The sequence below is a fragment of the Mchenga conophoros genome, linkage group LG14 (genome assembly GCF_057382185.1).
Source record: "Mchenga conophoros isolate Kocher_MC1m ecotype Shallow Benthic linkage group LG14, M_conophoros_male_GT1.1, whole genome shotgun sequence".
In the NCBI taxonomy this organism is placed as follows: Eukaryota; Metazoa; Chordata; class Actinopteri; order Cichliformes; family Cichlidae; genus Mchenga; species Mchenga conophoros.
Genome location: NC_140539.1, coordinates 35638274 through 35660077, shown reverse-complemented (window position 1 = coordinate 35660077; position 21804 = coordinate 35638274). Strand labels below are relative to the sequence as shown.

The following is a 21804-nucleotide window of genomic DNA, read 5'->3' as shown; positions in this document are numbered from 1 at the left end:
ATATAGAACAAAAAGTTGTGTGAGTTGACTCACCTATGTTTGGATGGTTCAGAGTTTTCATGATGCGTACCTCTCGAAACACCTGAACAGGAGAGGAAGAAAAAGAAATCTCAAATGGATACATGATGCAAACGTATGTAAAGGATGAAGGTCCGTTTATTTGTGGAAGAACACAAAATCAAAAAATGCTTTTATTAATTTTAAATGAACCGTTTAACCTGTCATAGGGACAACACACACTTAATGAGGATACAGAGGAAACTGCCAGAATCGCAGCTATTTTTAATCTGGCTATTTATAGATTTCACAATAATAAACTTATAAAAGAAGACACAGCAATTAAAACTACATCAAACTTGATGAATTTAATCTACATCTGAATCTCTTTCAAAGTACTACTTTTATTTTGTTTGTAGCTGAGGTCAGGTCAAGAAAAGGGCAGGAATTCAGGTATATCCATCATTACTCTAATTTATTCTCCAAATGAACAGTTAGTTCATACAGTTCACAGCTGGTGTATATACTGCTCCCATCATTCATCTTATCCCTCCTCACCCACACACACACAGACGCTCATCTTTCTGACCACTAGTGCTCGGGGTCACCCAAGGGAGCGTCCCACTGATGCTAGGCTGACAATAAGGCCTCCTCTCCAGGGTGGCTTTCCCTGAGGACCCTCCCTACCCCCCTCCCAATCCATCACTGAGCTCCAGACTGCTGCCTCATCCTGCCACTCTTATGCAATCACCCTCTCTCTCTCTCTCGTTTTCCTTCCATCTCATTAAAGTAATGCATTTGACTGGGAACACCATTTAAAAGATTACAGAGAGAATGTGCCAGGACTCACAGTGAGACATCCCAATGGCGAGTCATAAATTTTTTTTTTAAAAACACTCATTTCACCACAGAAATGAGTCAACATCAGAGAAAACTTCAAACAAACCACCTGCACACTGAACAAATGCAATTAACTCCATTCATCAGTCATCAGTTAAGTTTCATTTTGTTATTCGTGACAAAATGAGAGATTCTAACTATGAAGGGGGAATGGGGCTTCACTGACAGGAGTGTTTCAGCGAAGCTAAGAAAACATGCTAAACTAAACAGAGGTATAGAAACATATATATTACTGTTTGTGTCATTTTCCCTATTCAGAGCGCTGCCGCAAACCTGCCTCATTAACAATTCTTTGAGAAAATATTACACATGAGTGAAAAAAGTGAAAGCATGGAAAAAGAACAAAAGACAGAGAGCAAAGCCAGTGAAAAGAACCGGAATACAAAAACAGGAATGCTCCGATGCCTTCATTCTGGTCGCAGAACCTCAGCTGCCCTGGGAAACGCGCTCCTCCCTTATCTCGCCCTCTCACTCTCTGACTTTTCATCGAACAGAAAACCCAACGCCACTCATGTTTTCACGTCAGCTTCAGGCTTATAATTCCATTTTGAATCTCAGCATCTTTTCATCTAACAATACATAATTAAACGAAGGATATTTCAGATGGCATACCGGCTATTTTCTGCAAGTATGAATACACGTATAATTTGACATTTTGTACTGCTTTCTCCACCGTTCCGTCATATTACACACTAAACAATGGGTTTCTACACATAAATCTTTAACAGACATTTGCTTACTTACAAGAATTTAAAAAACAACACCACATTTCTCAATTTAAAACCATTACTTATGCAGTAATCCTGGGATTAGTCTGTGTACATTTATCTACATACGCTGCAGATTCACAGAAATTCAATTTTACAGCAGGCTGGTTTACTGCTAAAAACAAATCATCGAGAGTCTCAAGTATTTAGCCCGTGGTCGGGGTTGTCCCCTTTAGAGGTGGTCCTGAGGGTCATCGACCCATTATCGATCATCCGAGTCTTCACATGAGCCGAGGTGTTAAGCTCTCAAGACTACTTGACCTGGTAGACTGAGAGGTTACACAGACATGCATCCCAGGAATTTGCTTTTTCACATTGCGATAAAAAACGTTCCCCGACGACATTACAGTCACCTGAGGCAGCAGTGCTTTACGTGCCTGTACCTGTGTCGGAGAGATTCCTCGTAGCCAGTGGACCCAGAAGAAAATAAACACTTTGGTTTGCCTACATAAGAAGACGTCCACTCACAGACTGATTCGCATTAGAGCAGCCAACACAGAAGCTTCCTGTTTGTTGTCGACTGGTCAAAAGTGTGACAAAGAGCTAACAGCCAAGATGCAAGAAGTGTTAAACTAATTTAAGAGTTTACGCTTTGACACACAGGAAGAACTGGATATGAATGTCAAACATGCAATGACAGTAAACAGAGTTGAAAACAACAGGAAAAGGAGACATAAAACAGAAAGCATTAATATGAATAAAAAGCAAAACACCTAACAACACTAAATCATAAACACATCTGAAATTTCACTTTTTTTGAGTTTTGGATCCTCGGTCACACAGAATAAGTCACCTTAAGATAAAACCAAGGCTGTGACACTAACTGATTGGAAAAGAAACATGACAGACTAATCAATTGATAATGAAGTGCAACTGTTAGGCGGTCCATGTGCACAAAACACTACAGATCATTTGGTGTTCCTGATGTGTTAGCAACAGTTTGTTGAGATACTGTTGCTGCTGATGTATTAAAAAGACACTTTAGCCTTGTAGCTTAAGGGGAACTTCTTTCTCTCATGTCCAGCTTCATATTTGTATTTTCTGATTGCACCGAAGAAGCTTTGCATGATTCACAGTTCAAAATAATCATTGTTCATCTTGTACTGGATCTTGGTGCAGCTCCTCAGTTCAGAACAAGGTGTTTTAGTTTCTTCCCCTTTAAGGCCAAGCTCTTGTAACCACTTTAATTTCTGATTAGCTGCCCCTCGTTTACAAAATGTTTGGTCATTGTACGAGATGAAGTTGGTTTAATAATAATAATAATAATAATAATAGCAGCAGCATCATTTCAGATCTGGATAACTAAACATGTCTATAAACAATCTCAACTTTGGACCTGATAAAGTGATTTGCTAGAGATATTTTAAATCAAGTTTGTCCAGGCAAACATCTGAGAAAAAGCCTGAAGCTAATGAAGCACTTCAGCATGCGTGGCTGCTTGTGTAGCACGGTTTAAAGCAAACACAGTCTAATAAGCTGCACTGCTAAAGGGTTTTGCTTCTTTTGCTCATTGCCAGGGAACATTTGCATACATGTTTGACCTTGCGTATCATTGATCCTGAAGGAAAAGCTCCCACTAAACTCCTGCTAAATGAGCACCTCCCAGTCCCCCCATTCACTGAATGCACAGCAGTAATAGGAGCTCTCAGGGCTGTTGATAAGAGAAGATGAATCATTAATGAAGAGACGCTGGAGTTAAATTCTGGCCTTTTACTGCTTGGTGTTTGACCCAGATCACAGGAATCCTGGCTCAGCTCTAATAAAAACAGAGACATATAGTTTTATAGAGGTTGTCTAAACCAGACACAGTAAGCGGAGGGAGAGCACTTGTGAGAAAACCTTCTGCTTTTGGTCTGCCCGCCCTCTTGTGCCTTTATTGTCTAATTATTCCCATCACAGACCGGCACAATAACAACAATGCATACAGCAGCAACAATATGATTATGCGCAGACACCCACACAGGAACAATATGCAGCGTAGCAATCCAGATAATGGCATTACACATGCATACAAAGGCAGAGCCGAGAGTGTTTTGGACAGTGGCTTTATCTGCTTGTTATAACCCATGTAGTCTTATACAAACACCGTCTGTTGTCTTCAGTTGCGCTCTGTATCTTGTCTCTCTTAGGGTCCCTGCTCCTGCTCCAGTGCCCCAAAGCCACCCCCACCTCCCCATCCCTACATGACGGCCTCTTTTGTTTGCCTGTCTGGAATTTAGCTCCTGGCTGAAGGGGCCTGGGCAAGGGACAAAACATACTTCACAGCATTAGATAGTGGCTCAAACAGTTATTTTACTTTTTGCACACTCACAAAGTTGAGCGGCTGCCCACAAAATTCTCCTGTTCTTAAAGTAACACCAATCTTTTTTGTGGGGCCCTGCATAGTCTGGGTGATTATCCAACGACACACACCACAGGGGAAACAAGGACAATGACATTTGTTCCTGTATGTTGCTATTAGAACTCAAAGATATGAACACAAACACAAGACTGTTTGGAGTCCACAGCCAAAAACTCACAAGGAGATTCATCTAAAAATCATTGGAAGACCTTCTTCTTTTCCTGCCAATGTGCAGTTTTAAATGTCAGTAAATGTTCTGCTACACTCAGTCTGGCATCATGATTTCCACCTCATTATACGATCTCTTCTAAGACCATAAACACCTAAAACTTTGAACTAACATAAACTGTTTACAGAGGGTGCAGCTTTGTAATTTGGAAAAGCTCTGCAGAGAAGCAACACTGGCAGAGATCTGCAATCTGCTGAAGGCCACAGCCTGCGGGTACAACAACAGAAGATAATACCTGGATTTATAATATTAACAATAACCACACACTTTATTTATACAGCACTTTTCTTAAAGTTACAAAATGCTCCACAGAGAGTAACTGAAAATAAATAACATCTACAACAGTAAGAAGACGCCCTGAGATATAACGGTCTAGGACGCAGTGCTTAAATGTTTTTTGTCTAACTGCACATTAATATATCAATGCCACTTCAGGTAGTTGGACAGATATGCATCTGATTTTGATTAAATCTGAAGCTGTTGCTTTAATCCTTTTATTTATCACGCCTGCATCAGTCATGTGGTTGATCTGTTGTGTGTCAGCTGCAAGTGAAGGTGGAAATTTGGCAGTTCTCTAGAAGCAGGATACGCTTTTTAAAGTCTCATAACATGACAGTGCCTGTGTCCCTGTAGCTTTAAACAAGTGTACTGTAGACTACAGATGGCAAAGAGTACAGCTGTGATTACAGTAGAGCTACTACTGCAACACACCGCCCGGGGAGAAAGGCAGGAAAAGTGGGACGCAGTGTTACAGTAAAGAGAACAAAATAAAGAGATGACGAAGAGGAGAAAAAAGAGAAAGTGGAGCAGCGGGGAGAAGAGAGAGGTAAGTGAGGCATAAAGCTACAGTTGACAAAACATAGATTGAGGCACCGCAGCGTGAGCTGCTAGGAAGACCGAGATGAAGCGAAGAGCTTTCGTGGAGAGAATTAAAGCGTTGGAAGAAGCCCGTGCGTGTTTCTATTTCAACTCGACTGTGAAGACGACAACTTTTGAATATTAATTCTGTCAAAATTAAAATGCAAATTGTGTGCTTTTCCACTAGGTACACTAAAGCGACTCAATCAATCTTCCATGGAAGACAAAAGACTGATTAATATTGACAAATATTCTTCACTCTGAGCTACGGCTTTACTTCTTATTTTCCTTTAAAGGATGACATATTGGTGAAGGTTCTGACATTTTCTAGTTTCACAAGGACATTCGCCAAACTTAAACCATGTCAACTGATGAACCACATTATTTAGCTAGTAAAATGTATTTTTATCCACAAAAATAATGAAAAACATTATTTACAGTGTTCCCATTTTATGTGTCACTCCATGGAAAATCAATCAGGCCCTCCCAACTTGACCTCTTCAGAATCAGTAAAACCACTTCAAGTTAGATTCTAAGGCCAAAATCATAACCAACTCTGAACATCAATATCATGAACATAGGGGAGACCGGGGATAGTTGTAACATTTTTGACATTTCTGTCTGTAAATTGAAGCTCTTTTAAGGTAGTGGATTCAAAATGTAATGCAAAGTATTTACATGTCTCTGCTATTAAATAGTGCAGCTATTTTCTCTGCAGCACAATTACCCATTGCATGGTATGGCCTCAAACACAAAGAGTGAAATGTTACAATTAACCCCATAGTCTGGGTTAGTTGTAACATATCCTGGGGTGAAATGTAACACAATGAAATAAGGGTACTAACAAAACATTAACATGTAATCTTTGTTTATTCAACACATGAATGCACTTAGAGCCATTTATGTAGCTATGTGTGTGTGTGACAGAATGCAGACATCCAGCTTTTGAACATATTCCAACCCCCCAAAAAGACAAATTATGGAATTTTCTGCAACTGAATATTTCATTAATTTTGGTTGGTCTTCCTTGAGTTTGGCCTCATTGGCTCATTGGGCATTATAACCTACAACTCTTGCACCAATTTTGAACATAACAATGAAGCTGAAAAAATGTAGTTGTTCACCAGCATCGCAATTCCATTACTTTTTATCATGGCTTACCTTGGTGTGGTTTGCAAAGTGCTTCAGAAAGATGAGGAAATCTGTTTCTTGCACCCATCCTGATTTATTTCCACTACCAGTACTTCCTACTGGTCCATCTCTGACACAGTGGTCTGCATAATGTATGTGTGGGGAACACAAACAGTGGAGGAATTGTGTTGCCAATGGCATTAACCGCATATACAAGAGCGACCAGTGAACCTCTCTCTGCTGATGTCGTTGCCCCAACTTGTTTAATATAAGTTAAAGTAATAGTGTGGTAAGTTGTAACATCTGCATTATTGTTACAACTAACCCAGACTGTTGCTGTTACAACTGACCCAGACTCCTATAGCCATGAACTAGCTAACATTACAGCCAACGGCTAAAACACTAGCACTAAAGACCTACACAGAATATATCCCCATAGACATACAAATAACATAATTTAAGTTTGATGAGTTTAACTGCAAAGCAGATAATGCTATTAGAAATTGAAATAAAGTAGAAAAAATTACTTTTTGGTATACAAATTACTTTTTTTCATGTTAAATTGTCTGTGTTTGACAAAATGTGCTGATTTTTCACATGTGATAGCAGAACTGAGTTAGGCATGCACAGGATGAGTCACATCATTTGAAACTTAGCCCTGATTGGAGAAATTGGAAGTGTTACAACTGACCCACGTTACAACTATCCCCGGTCTCCCCTACTATAGTTTCGATTTAATGCACCAATTCAGTGACGTAGAGTAACAGAAACCCCGGCACCCTGAATGTTTGATCTGTCTTCATTGGTAAAAACGCCTAAAGAGCCTACCACCAGATGTGATAACTGGCTGATCAAAACAAGTTACAGCACATAAAAGGCCTTTTTTAAACCAACATTTTAATACCTGTGGATATTTGATGTCTTTAGGAATAGGGCTGCCACAAACGATTATTTTGATAGTCGACTAGTCACCGATTATTTTTGCGATTAGTCGACTAATCAGATCATCATCCATTGGACGTACAGCGTACAGCTTATTGCACCAGCAGCATCTGGTCTTATATAACTATCATTAGCTTACAGCTTGAAGTGTTTGTGCTAACTAAAAATAAAGACAAGATGGTAGTTTATTAATTTTTAATGAAATTTGCAGATTGTTTCGGTGAAGTTTAATAAACTCCTTGCTTTCTAAAATATAACAGGACACCGGAGTATATTCTCCAGCGTCTCACACTTCTGATAATCAGCTGTCTGCTTGACAGTTTTAGCTGTGCAAAAACTATAACTTTAATCTCAGCCAAACCAATTTACTCAGGAACAAATAAAATACTAAAGAAAGCCAAACTAACATTTTTAAGTTATCTAAGTGACTTATATATATGTTTAACCTGACTAGCGAAAGACGGCGGTGGGTTTGAAAACGATTTGCCGGGAGTCCGGTGTTCTCACGGCTCTAGTTAGCCTTGCCCCCGCCTAGCTAACGAGCTAGTGGGTAACAGACGTCTCCGAAAACGTCGGAGCGCTTTTGAAAATATGTGGTGTCCTGATAAACTGAGCAGATATTTGAGGTTTACACAGCTACATTCTCGCCTGAAAATATGTTAAACGTTTATTTTGTGACCCAGAAAGAATAATAAGAGTAAAGTTAAAACTAACTAGCTGCCGCCATTGTCGACAGCTGCGCTGGGCTGCGCTATGAATTCTGGGACACAGCTTCTTCTTCTTCGGGGTTTAACGGCAGCTGGCATCCTTGTACATGCAGTGCTGCCATCTTCTGTTTCAGTCCGTTATTACACGCTTAAATCCTGCTACTCATTCCTGCGTCCTTTGTGATCTTACAAAGCTTCAAACGATGCGTCGACTATTAAATTAGTCGTCGACGATTTTAATAGTCGACATAATCGTGACTAGTCGACTAATCGTGGCAGCCCTATTTAGGAAGTTATGAGGGGTCAAGAATGTTGAAAAGTACCAAAGGTTCTTCCCCTATGGTTATTAAGACCTGTAAATGTTAACAGTAAAATTTTATATTTGCTAACAACACAACTGTCCAACCCAAACAAAGTTCGACTTATTACTAATTTATCATAAGCTGGAGCTTTATATTATATAAACATAACATTGAAATTGATTTATAATGAAATTCAACACTTTTTCAGCACACATAGAAATTGATAACTGGAGAAAGAGACGGGCAGTGAGTGAGTGAGGGGGAACGTGGCAGACAGACAGAGAAAGAGATTGAGAGATATCGTGACAGTGTCACCTGGCAGCATGCATATTGTCCTACACCGGCTACAATAATGCTGACAGGACAGGACGTAACGGGCAGCCCCTGCCCCGATACAGCTGCGCTATGCAGCACTACACCACAACCAGGCTGCAGAATACACACACACACACACACACACACACACACACACACACACACACACACACACACACACACACACACACACACACACACAGCTCTGAACCACGCCTTATAAAACCAGGATCTGAGATTCAACACTTGAAGAGCAGATAAATGGTGTGATTAAGTCGGCGTATCACCACCGGAACCGAAGGCAATTTCTGTTCTATGAAAGCCCGGCCATTCTCATGACTGCTGTTCAGCAAAACCACTGTCTGTGTTCCCAGCAGACACACACAATCCACAAATTCATCCCCCAGATTCACACACAGTCTTTTTCGCTGCATTGAGGAATTATTTGCAGCCCCTGAAAAAAAGTTTTTGTCAGAGGCAAAAGGAAAGCCACCAGCAGTCTAATAAAGTTATTTATCTTTCACCAAATACTAATGTACATTTTTGAAAAACAAAAAAGAAAAGACACCAATTTTTGTTAATAAATTGGTGAATTTTACAGAGTAATTGCCTTTAATTACTGATAGGAGGACTTGGATTGGGATACCAACTAACTTATGTTTTCATTTTGTTGACAAGTGGAGAAGCAGCGTCATCAATCAGTCATCCTGGCCAGAATCTAGGCCAAGTGGACCAATAGTCACGGACAACCATACGTCACCAATAACACAACTTTGTGTTATCAGTTGAGCCAAACCTAGCCTGGACTAGTTACCTAACCAGCTGAGAATTCATCAATAGGCCAGTTTGTATGTGTGTATGTGGTGCAGTATTGATCCAGATGAGGTGAGAGAGTGTGCTTTTTGTTGTGCACGATAAAGTAAAGTCATAATTGAACAAGGACAAAGGTTGGTCAGCAGGGTTGAGGCTATACAAAGAAATCCCTTGTTAAACTCTGGGAACGGTTCTTACAGCTGTGAGTCCATCACACAAATACACAAGGTTAAACCTGCAAATGACAAAATGAACAGCCAGAAAAACCTGCTGCCAATCTGGGGAATAAAAGCTTGTGGTACAGCTCTGCTTCTTTAGTCTATTAAAACGATTTCCTACTTCAGATGTCTGAAGGTGAAGAAATAAGTAGCACATTTCTTTAACCAACTAACATTTCCAGAACAGAGCAAACAAAAACTAGCAGCACGTTTTACAACCCATAGTAGTTTTTTTATAGTACTCATTGTATTTTTTAAATTACAAACGTTTAATTAAGCAATTTTTAGACATTAAATGGTGAAGCTGCATGTGAGACCAGACAGTCAACTGTCTTTAGCCTGCCAGCTTCATACTACTAAGTCCATGTGATGTCTGATTGATTGTCTGGTGAATTCACAGCCAGTAGTCCTAAAATAACCAACACCTAAATCAAACTGTTTCCATTAGTGAGAAAAGATCTGATGTTAACTATCTGCTGGCTAAATGTGGGAAAGCAAAGCTGATTCAGCTGCCACTGTCTGGAGTTCACATGTGAAAACCGCATATTAGTACTACATGCAACCGATAACCGAACCAATGTCTAAACCACAGTCTAGCTTTGACATTAGCATAGGCAGTAAAAAATATGGACGCAGCCTCTGGGTCTGGAAAAATAGCCAATGCTTAAGTGTTTTAAATCTGCATTTTGTTTTTTTAAAGTGACCAACAGGGGGCGATTGATGTGGTAGCACAAACACTTGCAGTCATATAGAAATCTATGGAAAAACAGCCCTGGGCTCCTTTGCTCTCTGACCTTGGTAAACAATCTCCTGATGATTTATGGGCTCAGTCACGACTTTCTGGTTTTATTGAATAAAACATGAAGCTAATTTTGTAAATTAAGGTCATTACAGGAGTCAGAAAGGAGGAATATTTCTGTATGCTGATTGGTTAGTCAACGGTGAAAGTTCACACTTTATTAACCACTGGGTGACGTCACAGCAGCTACCCAGTCAAGCTTTAGATATTATGACAATGGAGGTATGATACTATAGTCCAGTGAATAATGATTAACTTTACTGCTCAACTATCTAAGAGGTCAACACCACAATAAAATCACATGGAGCAAAATATAATAAAATCATGCACTCAGTGAAGACATTAATAATTCAGTGCTGTATTATTAAACACCATCATAGCTGAATGAGAAAATACCGCAACTTTCACTGCTTGAAAACAGAAGACAGCCCTGAGGCAGTGGTCGATTCTGTTTCATTAGATTGTGCTCAATTAACACATGCACCACACACAAAAACACAAATAGATGCAAGCAGTCTGAGCTGAGACAGGAAAGGGTTTAATCTCATTAAGGACACAAATGCAACGCATGTAGTTAATACATAACCCTAAATGTCACCACAGAAGCATACGGTGACGTACGTTACTCCAAGTCTTTGTCCGGCTTTGTTCTGGAGGACTGAGTGCACATGTGACGGATGCATTACAATGACACAAAGCAAAAGTCACTGCTTCGCTGGCTTCTTTGAATGAATATACTATACCGAGTTCACAAAAGATATAAATAACCCATAAAACTGGACAGGCAAGCCTTTTATCAAGCAGCACTGCAAGAGCTGAAGATGGAGAGATGAATCTTCCCTGCAACCACTGACAAAGCCAACGCAGATGCCTCAGTGCTTAAATTCTCCCCGAACTGTTGCTTTTGTGTTTTTCACATTTTAACCGCATAACAACCAAAAGGTAAAAGGTCAGATGACTACAGCACACAAAGCTCAACTGAGAGTTTTAATCTAAGGCATCACAAATAAGCACACACAGGATGCCACAGGTTAAAAAGAAAAAAAATCCTGCACTCTTACTACAACAATTAAATCTAGAGTTCAGTTGAACGTTAAGTGGCCAGCTCATTAAACTGATATACACCGGCTGATCCAGTAATGTGTCACTCACCTTCTGAAGGCTGGTTGGGTTCAGTTGTGTTTTATCGATGATCTTTATTGCAACCTGGGAGAAAAAAAACAAAAACAAAATAAATACAGAGAATTTATCACACTTGCCCAACAAAAACTGGCTTATTTAACGCCAGCATAGCTCACTGGTTGAGTAGGTGATCGCATGCCACACGGCTGAAATGTAGCAGTTCGAGTCCGATCCGTGGCCCTTTGCTTTTCCCGTCTAATTTCCACTGCTTTCATTTTTTAATCAATTAATTTGCTGTTTTTTTGAGTTGTATTTATTATCAGCCACTTCAGTGTCCATATTGACAGTCAAGACAGTCTGACACTTGATGGCTACTGAAAAATATGCTTAGATGATGAGTTTACTCCAGCTTCTGGACTAAATAAACCCTGAACTAGAATAATCTGAAGAATCTTTAGCATTGGGTAATACTACTAGCAAGCACAACACAATCCAATAGTCTTAAATGAGAAAATACAAGTGAATCAAAACAAACTGTAATGAGGCCAAAGAGTTCAAACCACGCCATGTTTTACAACACAGAAAAGACATAAAAGCTAAAACTTACTTAATAAAGCAAGAGGTTTAACAGCATGTGTTGACCCGGACATACCAGTACAACTTTAAACCACCATATTTGTCTTCTGCTTTATGTGGGTGGAAACAGCAGCTATCACATGATTAAGCCAGTGGCAGACACACAAAGTTTCTTGAGCCCAGAGTTATCAACTGAGCTAATGTAGGTCAAGGGTTTTATGAGAAGAAAGACTACAGTGTATTTAAACACATGGACGTACACCCACACACACACACACACACACACTGTCTTTCTTCAAAAGGTTTAAAGGCCTTGACTGCGCTACAAGGATCTGCAGTATTTACTTCTGCTCCAACCCCTAAACTCTTTTCTTTTAGCCTCATATGAGCCACTGTGCACGGCTGCCCTTCAGCGTAATAATTATCAGGATTTTTTCTGCTTTTTGCTTTCTGTGCATTGTTTTTCTCTCCTTCTTGTTTCTTTGAACTCACCTCTCTGCCGGTCAATATGTGTCGCGCCAGTTTAACCTTGGCGAAGTTGCCTTTGCCGATGGTTTTGAGCAGTCGGTAGTTTCCAATGTGTGGCTGTTCATCTGAACACAAGGCGATGGAGTTACGACATCTGGCACCAAGTGAGCGGCTTGACCAGCCCGTGCCCTTCTCTGAGCGGCTGGCCGACAGGGAGGTATGCTGAAGAAAGAGAGAGATAAATACATAAACTACTGTGACTGACACCATTCATTCTTAATGAACAACACAGTGGAATCTTAAGAACTGTATCCAATGTGAAATCTTAGATGTGATACTCTCTAACTGTAAGAGAAAACAAATTTTGCTTGAAAGAGGACTCCCACTCACAGTTCGTTAAATAAAAACAACATTAGAGCTGAATGGTTAAAAAAAACCAAAAAAAAAAAAAAACCCTAAATTTTTCAAGCAAAACAGTTCAGTTGTGCAGCTCTCCCTTGAAAATAAATCATAGTAGATGGAATATACCTATTAAATTTTATACCTATTGATTTTTTAAGTATTTTTTTCACCTTTAATTGGCTAAATTATTATTTAAGTGGAAATTTAACTAGTAGCAGACCGAACGTATTTAAAATACTTGCACCGATGTTGAAAGAGTGAAAGAGAGTCACAAGCTCCAAATGATTTGCATGCCTATAGATACCTTGTGACACTGACTATGTAACTGCAAGCCTGTACCAGACACCAGAAGTTGAAAAGAAAGAGCACCCAGCACCCCTCGATGTTTTTATTCAGCACACTCGTGTGGCTGCAGGGTCAGTGACGTTAGACTCGTGTTCCTAATGATGGTGGTGGGAAACCGATCTGGCCTTCATACCTGAGCGTCTGTTGATACTCACAACATGCTCATATCTAAAACTACCACAACAGTCTGAATTTAATCACCCTTTAAAGAATAGATTGGTGAGTGAAACAGCAGGGTAACTGCGACAGCCAACCAACCAACCCTTTGTCATTTTCTCACAGTGATGAGGGAGAGACAGGTAATATAGGTCTGACAAATGTCAGCCAGACCCAACTCTACTCCAGCAATATGAGTGCAGCGCTATTCTTATTATCATTGGCCTTTTGTTCTACTGACTTTACATTGATCATGTTTCATATTTCAATTGGAGTCAAATGTATTCTGATCATTTATCTTTATTGTTTTATCTCCCAGACTTGACTGTCGGTTTTATTTGACCGCTTTACTTCAAGTTTTAATCTCTCCATTTGCTTTCCCGAGCACTGAATGGACACATAAATACCCATCTGCAGTAAGGATGACATGCGGAACAAAGAAACAAGAAAATAGAGGAAGCTTCAGGTACCTGACCTGACTACAATGAAAACAAACATCTGGAATGAAGGGTGAACATTACTATTGTAAAATCTCAGCATTAAATGTTGTTTGTTAGCTACAAAGTACTTTCACAATCAATTAATGATGCAGAACCTTGTTCCTGACAGTTGTATCAGTTTTTACCTTGTAACTCAAAGGCGAATGAGATTCAGTCCTTCCTGCAAATGACTTGCTACACTTTTCACTATATTTAGCAAATCACCACTTTTCTCTGTGAAAGCCATCAGGAAATGTTCCAGCTATAGACCGCTTCATTTGGAAAACTGTAAATAGCAACTAAATGTTCATTACTCACTGTGTTACAGGGTGATATTTCATGCAAAGCATGAATAATTAGCATTATTTTCAAAGGACGAAAAAGTGCCCCGTCATTGCAATCAATTAAAAATGAAAAAGCTCAAATAAATTGCATAGTACTCCATACAGATGTCAAAGTTCAGCATTAAGATCTGTTCACTCGTCTGAGACAGCAATTCTTTTCTCCCACCTGATTTCTTTAAATTCAGTTGAAATGAATTGCTTTCATTTCTACCCCAGATTAGCGGCGTCTCTGCCTGGACAAGCAAAAAGTAAAAAGTGCCAGAAAAAGTTCATGCCCAGCCCTGTCAGATGAGACCTTTTAGAAAAATGAGAATTACTCAATATTCAAAACTACATGTCATAAGAAACTGCAGAGACTTGTAGCACCATGGATGTTAAGTGATGTAGAAAAAGAAAAAAACAAAAACCCAAAGATTTCTACAAAAATCATGTCTGTTTTTTTAGATGACTCAACAGCCGACCCTATTTCCACCAACTCAGTAGTGCAGGAACATATTTGCTTCTCGTTTCAGGAGCCAACTCACATTTCCATGGGTTTGAGAATAATTGTTGTCTGGTAAATGTTGCCGTGTTAGTATATCTCCACAGAAGCAATATCACGATTAACATATTCTGTGAATCACTGGTAAATTTCTAGATTAGGCAATATCACTGGCAGAGTGTTGCCTAAGAAGAATCTGCAGACAAATGAGGTTCAAGTCAAGAAGATCTGTGATTCCACCTCAGACTGTATCACCATTTGCTGTTATTGCTGTTAGGACCTTTTAAACCCAGCCTGTTTTACCCGTTTGCATCTCTCAGACATCAAAAAGCTTTCATCGCGCCTCCTTTTTGTCGTTCTCTTTGTGGACTTCCATTCTTAGATTTTATTAGCTTTCCAAAATGCATTTTTTTGAAACACTTGAGGCATTTTTCCCTCATATTTCTAATACAAAACAGCAAAGACAAAGAGAAAAGCAGGTTTTTGAGAAATGTGCTACATCCCTGGGGGGCATTAACTGGTTGTAAATGAAGAAAGGAGATGTTTCTAGCTCATATGCTATGTGAAGAAATTACTATTAAAAGCTAAACTACCATGTAAAAAAACAAAATGTCGAGTTTATTGTTTAGAAGAATAAATTTGATTGTGGACTGTCTGCAACATTAATCAGTACACCAGAAAACAAATAAAAATCGCCCTCAGCTGATATTCTTTCATCTCTCTTTCTGAAGCTGATCACACATCAAGGTTCGGACCAAAATAGTACAAACTGAAACTAATATTTTATTGAAGGATTATAACTAAAGAGTTGGAATATGATATTTAAAACGCCATAGCCACCAAGCAAATGTGTTCCTTCATTTTCTCCTCTTCCTCTCCCTTCCCCCCTTTAATTTCACCTCCTCTCTCTCCTCTGGTTCATCCCTTCCCCCAGACAAATCAATTTGCCTCCTTTCCCTCTATTCTCCTCGCCATGCCCGGACACGCCCTCTCTTTTGTCTCACGACGCTATCTTCATTTTCAGCGACCTCTCATCATTTTGAGCATCCCGGTGGCCTCCATCACACTACTCCCATCTCGCCATCTCCCCATCTTCAGGGAGTGCAGTCTATCGATTCACCCAATCCTGCTGATTACCACGCAGTTTCATTCACAAGCAGGCCCGTGCATGTGTGTGTGCTTGAGCAAGATGTGATGGAGTCTATATTGCTGGTAGACTGCAGCAGCAAAGATATCATAGGGTGGGGAGTGGGGCGATTAAAGCCTCCACCCTCCCCCTCCAGTATGGGTGTAAGGTGACATTTGATATAGAAGATGGATGAAGGGCTCCGTGTGTGTGTGTGTGTGTGTGTGTGTGTGTGTGTGTGTGGTGGTTGTTGCTAAATGATTTGCACATTCAGCAAACAAGCTGCACCTTGTCCTTGTAGACTGAAAGCACTGAGATTTGGTGTCCATGTTCTGCATCGTTAAATCGTAGCAAGAACGTATGCGAGGTTAAACCAATACAATGTTTATCCTTATTACAAAATCAGATTTTGCTTCTGTCCAGTATGCATACTCCGGAGCTGAAAAATGATAAAGTACCAAAAACACCACTTCCTCTAATGATCCTTAGGGTAACTCCTTAGGGTATCCCCAGATCCCAGTATTAAAATTCCCAACTTTGAACCATTAAAAGCACATTTATGGTCTGGTTCAAAAAAGCGTTGAACCCTGCTGATAACAGCTGCATAGTGGGAAGCTATTTTCAGAACTCACTCCACTTGGATGCTGCTAAGGTGTAAAATTAGTCACTAAAGTGGACTGCTCCACTGTGTACTGTTGGTGCCTCTTGAAGCGTTTTTAATTAAATTATCCGACAATACAGCTTGTTGACTCTTAAAGACCACCAAAGAAGTTTGTGCTTCAGTTTCCTTGAGTGAGATTCTGGTGTTTTGTTAGTCTCTCATTTTACAGTTTACACTTTAGTCTCTATGAAGAAAAAACAAGCTGAAATGTTCTTTGTTACTTTCTGAATAATTCCTTTGACATCATCTTACAGAGGAACACACTGTTGACAGGCAAGGCTCCTGTCAATGACTCAACAAAGGAAGCATGCCAGCTTTTTCCTATAAATTCATGTGTGGCTTACACGAATGACAGCTTGATGTCAATTAAACAACAATGCGCTGAAGGTGTGAGCGTAGCTGCCAAAGGGCCTGACATGATGCCGAAAGATCTGACGCCGACTTTTAGCTTGAAAAGTTGCCAAAAGTTGTTTAAAGAAATTTCTACACTTTATGCATAGTCATCCACGTCTATAATCAGCTTATATACACAGGTGCAGGACATTTTCCCCACATCAGGCAACACCACATGTATGTCCGAGCACCTTAATGGTTTTATTCCAAACCTGCAGTGCTCATTACACTTTACACTCTCTGTTCTGACACTTTAATATGATCTGGTGTTTGCAGTTTTCTGCTTTACTCTCTAATTTACTTCATGTAGCCATTTTATTGTATAGAGTAATTTGATTTTGTGGAGCTATTTGCTTTTGGCTGATGTTTTCTTATTAGATTTTGTGTTAGTTTAATATAAGCTGGCTGCTATAACAGAATAATTTTTATCGTATAATTAATAAGATAAAATAAAACTACAGCCTCTTGTGCAGTTTCTCAACATTTTCAGATCTTTATGATGGCGTGACATGCCTGAAGGATGATGATCATGATCAGGTGTCAACAAAGCAGATAAAGATCTGTTCTTAAACCAAGAGCAAAAAATGATTTAACACTAACACATTTAACTGGTTTTTCTAAGCAGATCTGCAGCATTCTGGTCCCGTCTTTTTCTGTGAAAAACTACAGAGATATGAGCTACAAATCACAGGAAACCACTTTTAGTTTGCAATAAGAGGTAAGTTTTCGCTCAGGTATGTGGTGGCATTGCGGTGGCATACACGTTTGCATGTCTGGCTTGGCTATTGTACAGCACAGGAGTTATCTTCCATCTGCACTGATCTGTGTGGGAGTAGAGCCAAACAAAATGGATATGAATCAATGAATGGAAACTCATGAATCTCATCTACTCTCAATATGGGCCTAATCTGCCTGAGGAACATTTTCCTCTTTTATACTCCGTGGAACATGCCTGTCATCTTTTCTAGTTTATCATTTCTCTGGATGCTGTTTCTCTTCTGTAAATTAAACTTTTGTTGTTGTTGTTATAGGGATTATTGCTTATATGTTGTAGCGGGACTCATAAATAACTGAAAAGACTCAGCTCATTGTTGCAAAGGCAGAATTAAAATGTGATTTTTCTGTGGTCTGTTATATTAGTTTTAAATTAAACTGGAGGAATGTAAAGGCGAGGCAGGCAACACTACGTCAAGACACCCACTATGACGAATACAAATGTGCTTCCACACAATGGACCACACCCTGAGGGAGGTGTCTTGGACTTACTTTTGCTCTGAGTGTGTGTGTTGGGTAGGGAGGTACTAAGTAAAGACAGGATGTGTGACCTTATGCCCAGCAGAGGAATGGTGTAACCTTCAGCCATCGTCACAGACACAGTGACCTACACTACAGCTTCCTCTTCTGCTCCAGAGGCTCTCGGACTGGTACGTCACTGGCTCTATTACACATGACTGCAGACACGTCATCTCCATAACATAACAGAAAAAAAACAAAGAGATAAGAAGGATTCTTATCTTATGCTAAAAAAGGAAAGAGAAATTGCTGTCAGTAACAGTGAGTTGGATATGTTAGATTCCCTGTCCTGCCCGAGAGGTTAAAGCATGTTCAGCTGTAAACTATGTAGGAGGGAAAAACTTAAAGGTATTTAAAGGGAAACAAAGAAACAAACCAGTTTAGGGAAATACATACTTATTGCAGTGATAGGAAAGTCCCACAATGACTTTATTCCAATAGGTTGTTTTGAATGTAGCCGACCAGGTGCTAGTTTCACCGAGACAGTTTTGACTTTTCCTATGCATTAGTCCAAGGCAGTGCTTTTCTCTGTGGATAACTGAGTCACAGCATGTGGTCTACACTGACCTTATGCTATCATTTGTTTCAACGAGAATTCAACTGGGGGAGCACTGGTTTCTGGCCACTAAAAATAAAGATTGACTTATTTTAAGCCAAGCTAACTATATCCTTACATTTAGAAGAAGCACCCCCCAAAAAAACCCAACATGACTCATCATGTGTTGCTAAGAATAATAAACACATAACAAACACTACTTTGTTATCAAATCCAATTTATGGTGTTTACTGAAATAAGCTGCTTTAAGCTGCGTTAAATGATTAGTCAAGCAGCTGCACCCAACATCAAAATTAGCCTACATAAACCACTCGACCATTAGAAAGTACCAACACGAGGGTTACACTACCCACTATCTCAGCAGCATTTTTTAGGCTTCTTAGTCCCTCTTCCTTTTTTTAGACTAACAATTTCTGCAGAAGCTACTTAGTGTGCCATTATTTTTGATGTAAGTATCTTTATTTACTTATTAATTGTGCTCCTGCTTAAGAAAGTTAAGGTCTTAAGGTCTTATGGTCTGAATTTACACATCTATTTTAAGTATATTTCCATTATCTAAGCCATAGTAAACTCTATTATTGTGAAACTGGCCCCAGATCATATAATTTGAGGTTGACTGGCAGCTCTACATTCCTCTCATGCAACCGGCAATCTACACTTTAAGTCTAACTGCTAGTGGGAGTACACATTAAAAATATTAGCTTTGTCCACGCTCGCAAGACAGTCTTCCTCTTCCTCTCTAAGAGCTCAGGATCCCTGTATAAACCTGTCACATCTCACTCATCCATCAGGAGTGTGTGTCAAAAGCAGCAGGAAGTTGCATGAACTTAACCAGCATCACATCCTGTTCTGGAGACAGAGATGTCACAGCGATGACAGCAGACGTGTCACATGTTGAGCTGCAACACTCAGCGAGCATTTCCTGGCAGGCCCCAAAAGGAAGAAAGAGCTGAAAAAAAAAAAAACCCATGCCAGTGACCATAACAGACAAGCTGTCTGATGCAATGGAGCTTCAGCTCAACCAGCTGCTGGAGCTTCACTTCCCTCATAATGTGATCGGATTTGTTTGAAAAAGCAGGAAGCATTTTGTGTGGCTTACAAAAAGGAGCGAAAATCGAATTAGTCATCTTGCATCTGTTTATTTCTGAGAACGAAAGAGGAACTAGTACTTTAAAGCCAAAACTCCAAGATATTGCCGTTCATAACAGTACTGCACTAACAGATGACAATCTCAGGGACCATACACGTTGACATATGAGAGTGTGATAAATAAGAGTGTCAACCAAAGAGCTAAAATCAGCTAGAAAATGATGCAAACTGCAACATACATAGAGGGTGGTTAACCGTGGACTTGCAGAGACAGTCATTTACATCCTCTCCTAAACATTTTTGTCTCACGAGGCATAGATATCTGTGCGTGAAAGACTCAAGTCTTGGTGGCAAAGGCACGGTGAAGAGTGGAGAAGGAACAACACAACCATTTTATACGCAAATATAAAAACAACATGGCAAAGTTAGTAAAACTAAAGCCCGGAAGAATAAAAGTAAAGAAAGTCGAGGCAAATGTTGTCGTTTAGCTGATGTCCATTCAGTGTTGGTTGCCAGTTAGGGTTAAACACCCTCATCATGGATAAGACTACCCAGCTCCATTTTATAAAAAGCATATATTAAGTCTATATCAATATACAAAAGAAATCTCCTAATGGCTCATCTATTTCACAACACTCAAAGCTATGCTGTAAAGCTCAAGAGTTCTGTTCTAATTAACTTAATACTGACAGTATTTATGTAGCGTAATTATCAGTCCTTACTCAAACATTTCAGCGCTTATACTGTGTCACCACCATCGTGTTGTGTTCATCGCAGGAAATAATCTTTTGGAGTTGATATTTCTTCATGAATCATTTTGTAACACTTTCTGCTGTACTAGTAAACAGATGATAAAGAGTGGCAGGAAATGTGTGAGAGAAGAGTATGATGAATAGATGAAGGTCAAACTGGACTAAAATGTGTGTATTTTTGGAATAAATGAGAGCGGAAAGAAGAATTGACTTTATTTCAAAGGGAGTCTAAATAACCCACAACTATTTCACGCTGTGACTAATAAGCATTGCTTCCACATGTTGCCCCTTAAACAACATAAATGACTGATATTCAAACAGAACATCCCTAAAGCATTTTTTGTGTTTCAGATTATCCACAGATGACTAAAGCAAAGAAGCAGATAGACATTGGTTGGCTTCTGCCACAGTCACTAAAATTCCTACCAATACCATTAGCCCAGACTTGAGTCAGACCAGTGTTGCTCCTCTCCCTCTCTGTCTTTTATGGCAAGTCCAATGTTAACCTTCTGATTTATGATCAAAATACAATAATACAGCAAGGCATTTAGCAGTCTCACTCAGAGCAGCCTGATTTGATTCCACTGAGATTTGCATTTTCTTATTTTTACACGCTTAAAACTGGTTCTTTGGGCCCTCGGGTCAGGCCAAGTACATTATAGCCAGGGGTGCACATAAGTGGTCTGCAGGTGCACATTTGCTGTCTTAGCTGTCACCAGATAAGAAGTTGCAATGCGCGTTCGTGTACATAAGCTTTTCTGGAGGAGGACAGACATTTGGTTAGAACTCTTAAAGATGTCAAGAAGCAAGCTCCTTTAAGCAACTACTTTGGTGTTCCTCCACCTCCAAAGAAATGTCAGAAGGAGTCCGAACCGCAAAAGAAGCACGTATTCTCGGAAAAGTGGATGCAGGAGGTGAGCTGGCTTCAAACAAATGATGAACGCACAGAGATGTGGTGCAGAATGTGCCGTGAAAATCCCACTCTAGCGGACAAAAACAGTGCCTTTTATATGTACGCAAACGCACGTTGCAACTTCTTATCTGGTGCGCATCTTTTATTTTGACAGCGAATGCGCACCTGCGGACCACTTATGTGCACCCCTGATTATAACACTTATTAAGGCTTAAAATCATCATTAAATTGACCTTAATTTGAAAAATCAAGACAATGTTAACTACCCTGTTAAGTGTCAGCTACTCTGGCTGTTATTAAACACCCCATTTAAAAAAAAAGTCATCTTG

At 39.7% G+C, this 21804-nt stretch overlaps 1 protein-coding gene across 7 annotated transcripts in view; it reads right to left on the bottom strand.

Annotated features, from left to right (window-relative positions):
- Nucleotides 1-21804, bottom strand: part of mark4b (MAP/microtubule affinity-regulating kinase 4b) — a 55072-nt gene that overhangs the window by 20379 nt on the left and 12889 nt on the right. For all 7 annotated transcript variants that reach the window (XM_085244199.1, XM_085244200.1, XM_085244202.1 and 4 more), the window contains exons 2-4: nucleotides 12510-12707; nucleotides 11472-11525; nucleotides 34-82 (exon numbers count right to left, since the gene is read on the bottom strand). In XM_085244199.1, coding sequence (XP_085100325.1) covers nucleotides 34-82; nucleotides 11472-11525; nucleotides 12510-12707 — 301 coding nt within the window. The remainder of the gene's footprint in view (nucleotides 1-33; nucleotides 83-11471; nucleotides 11526-12509; nucleotides 12708-21804) is intronic.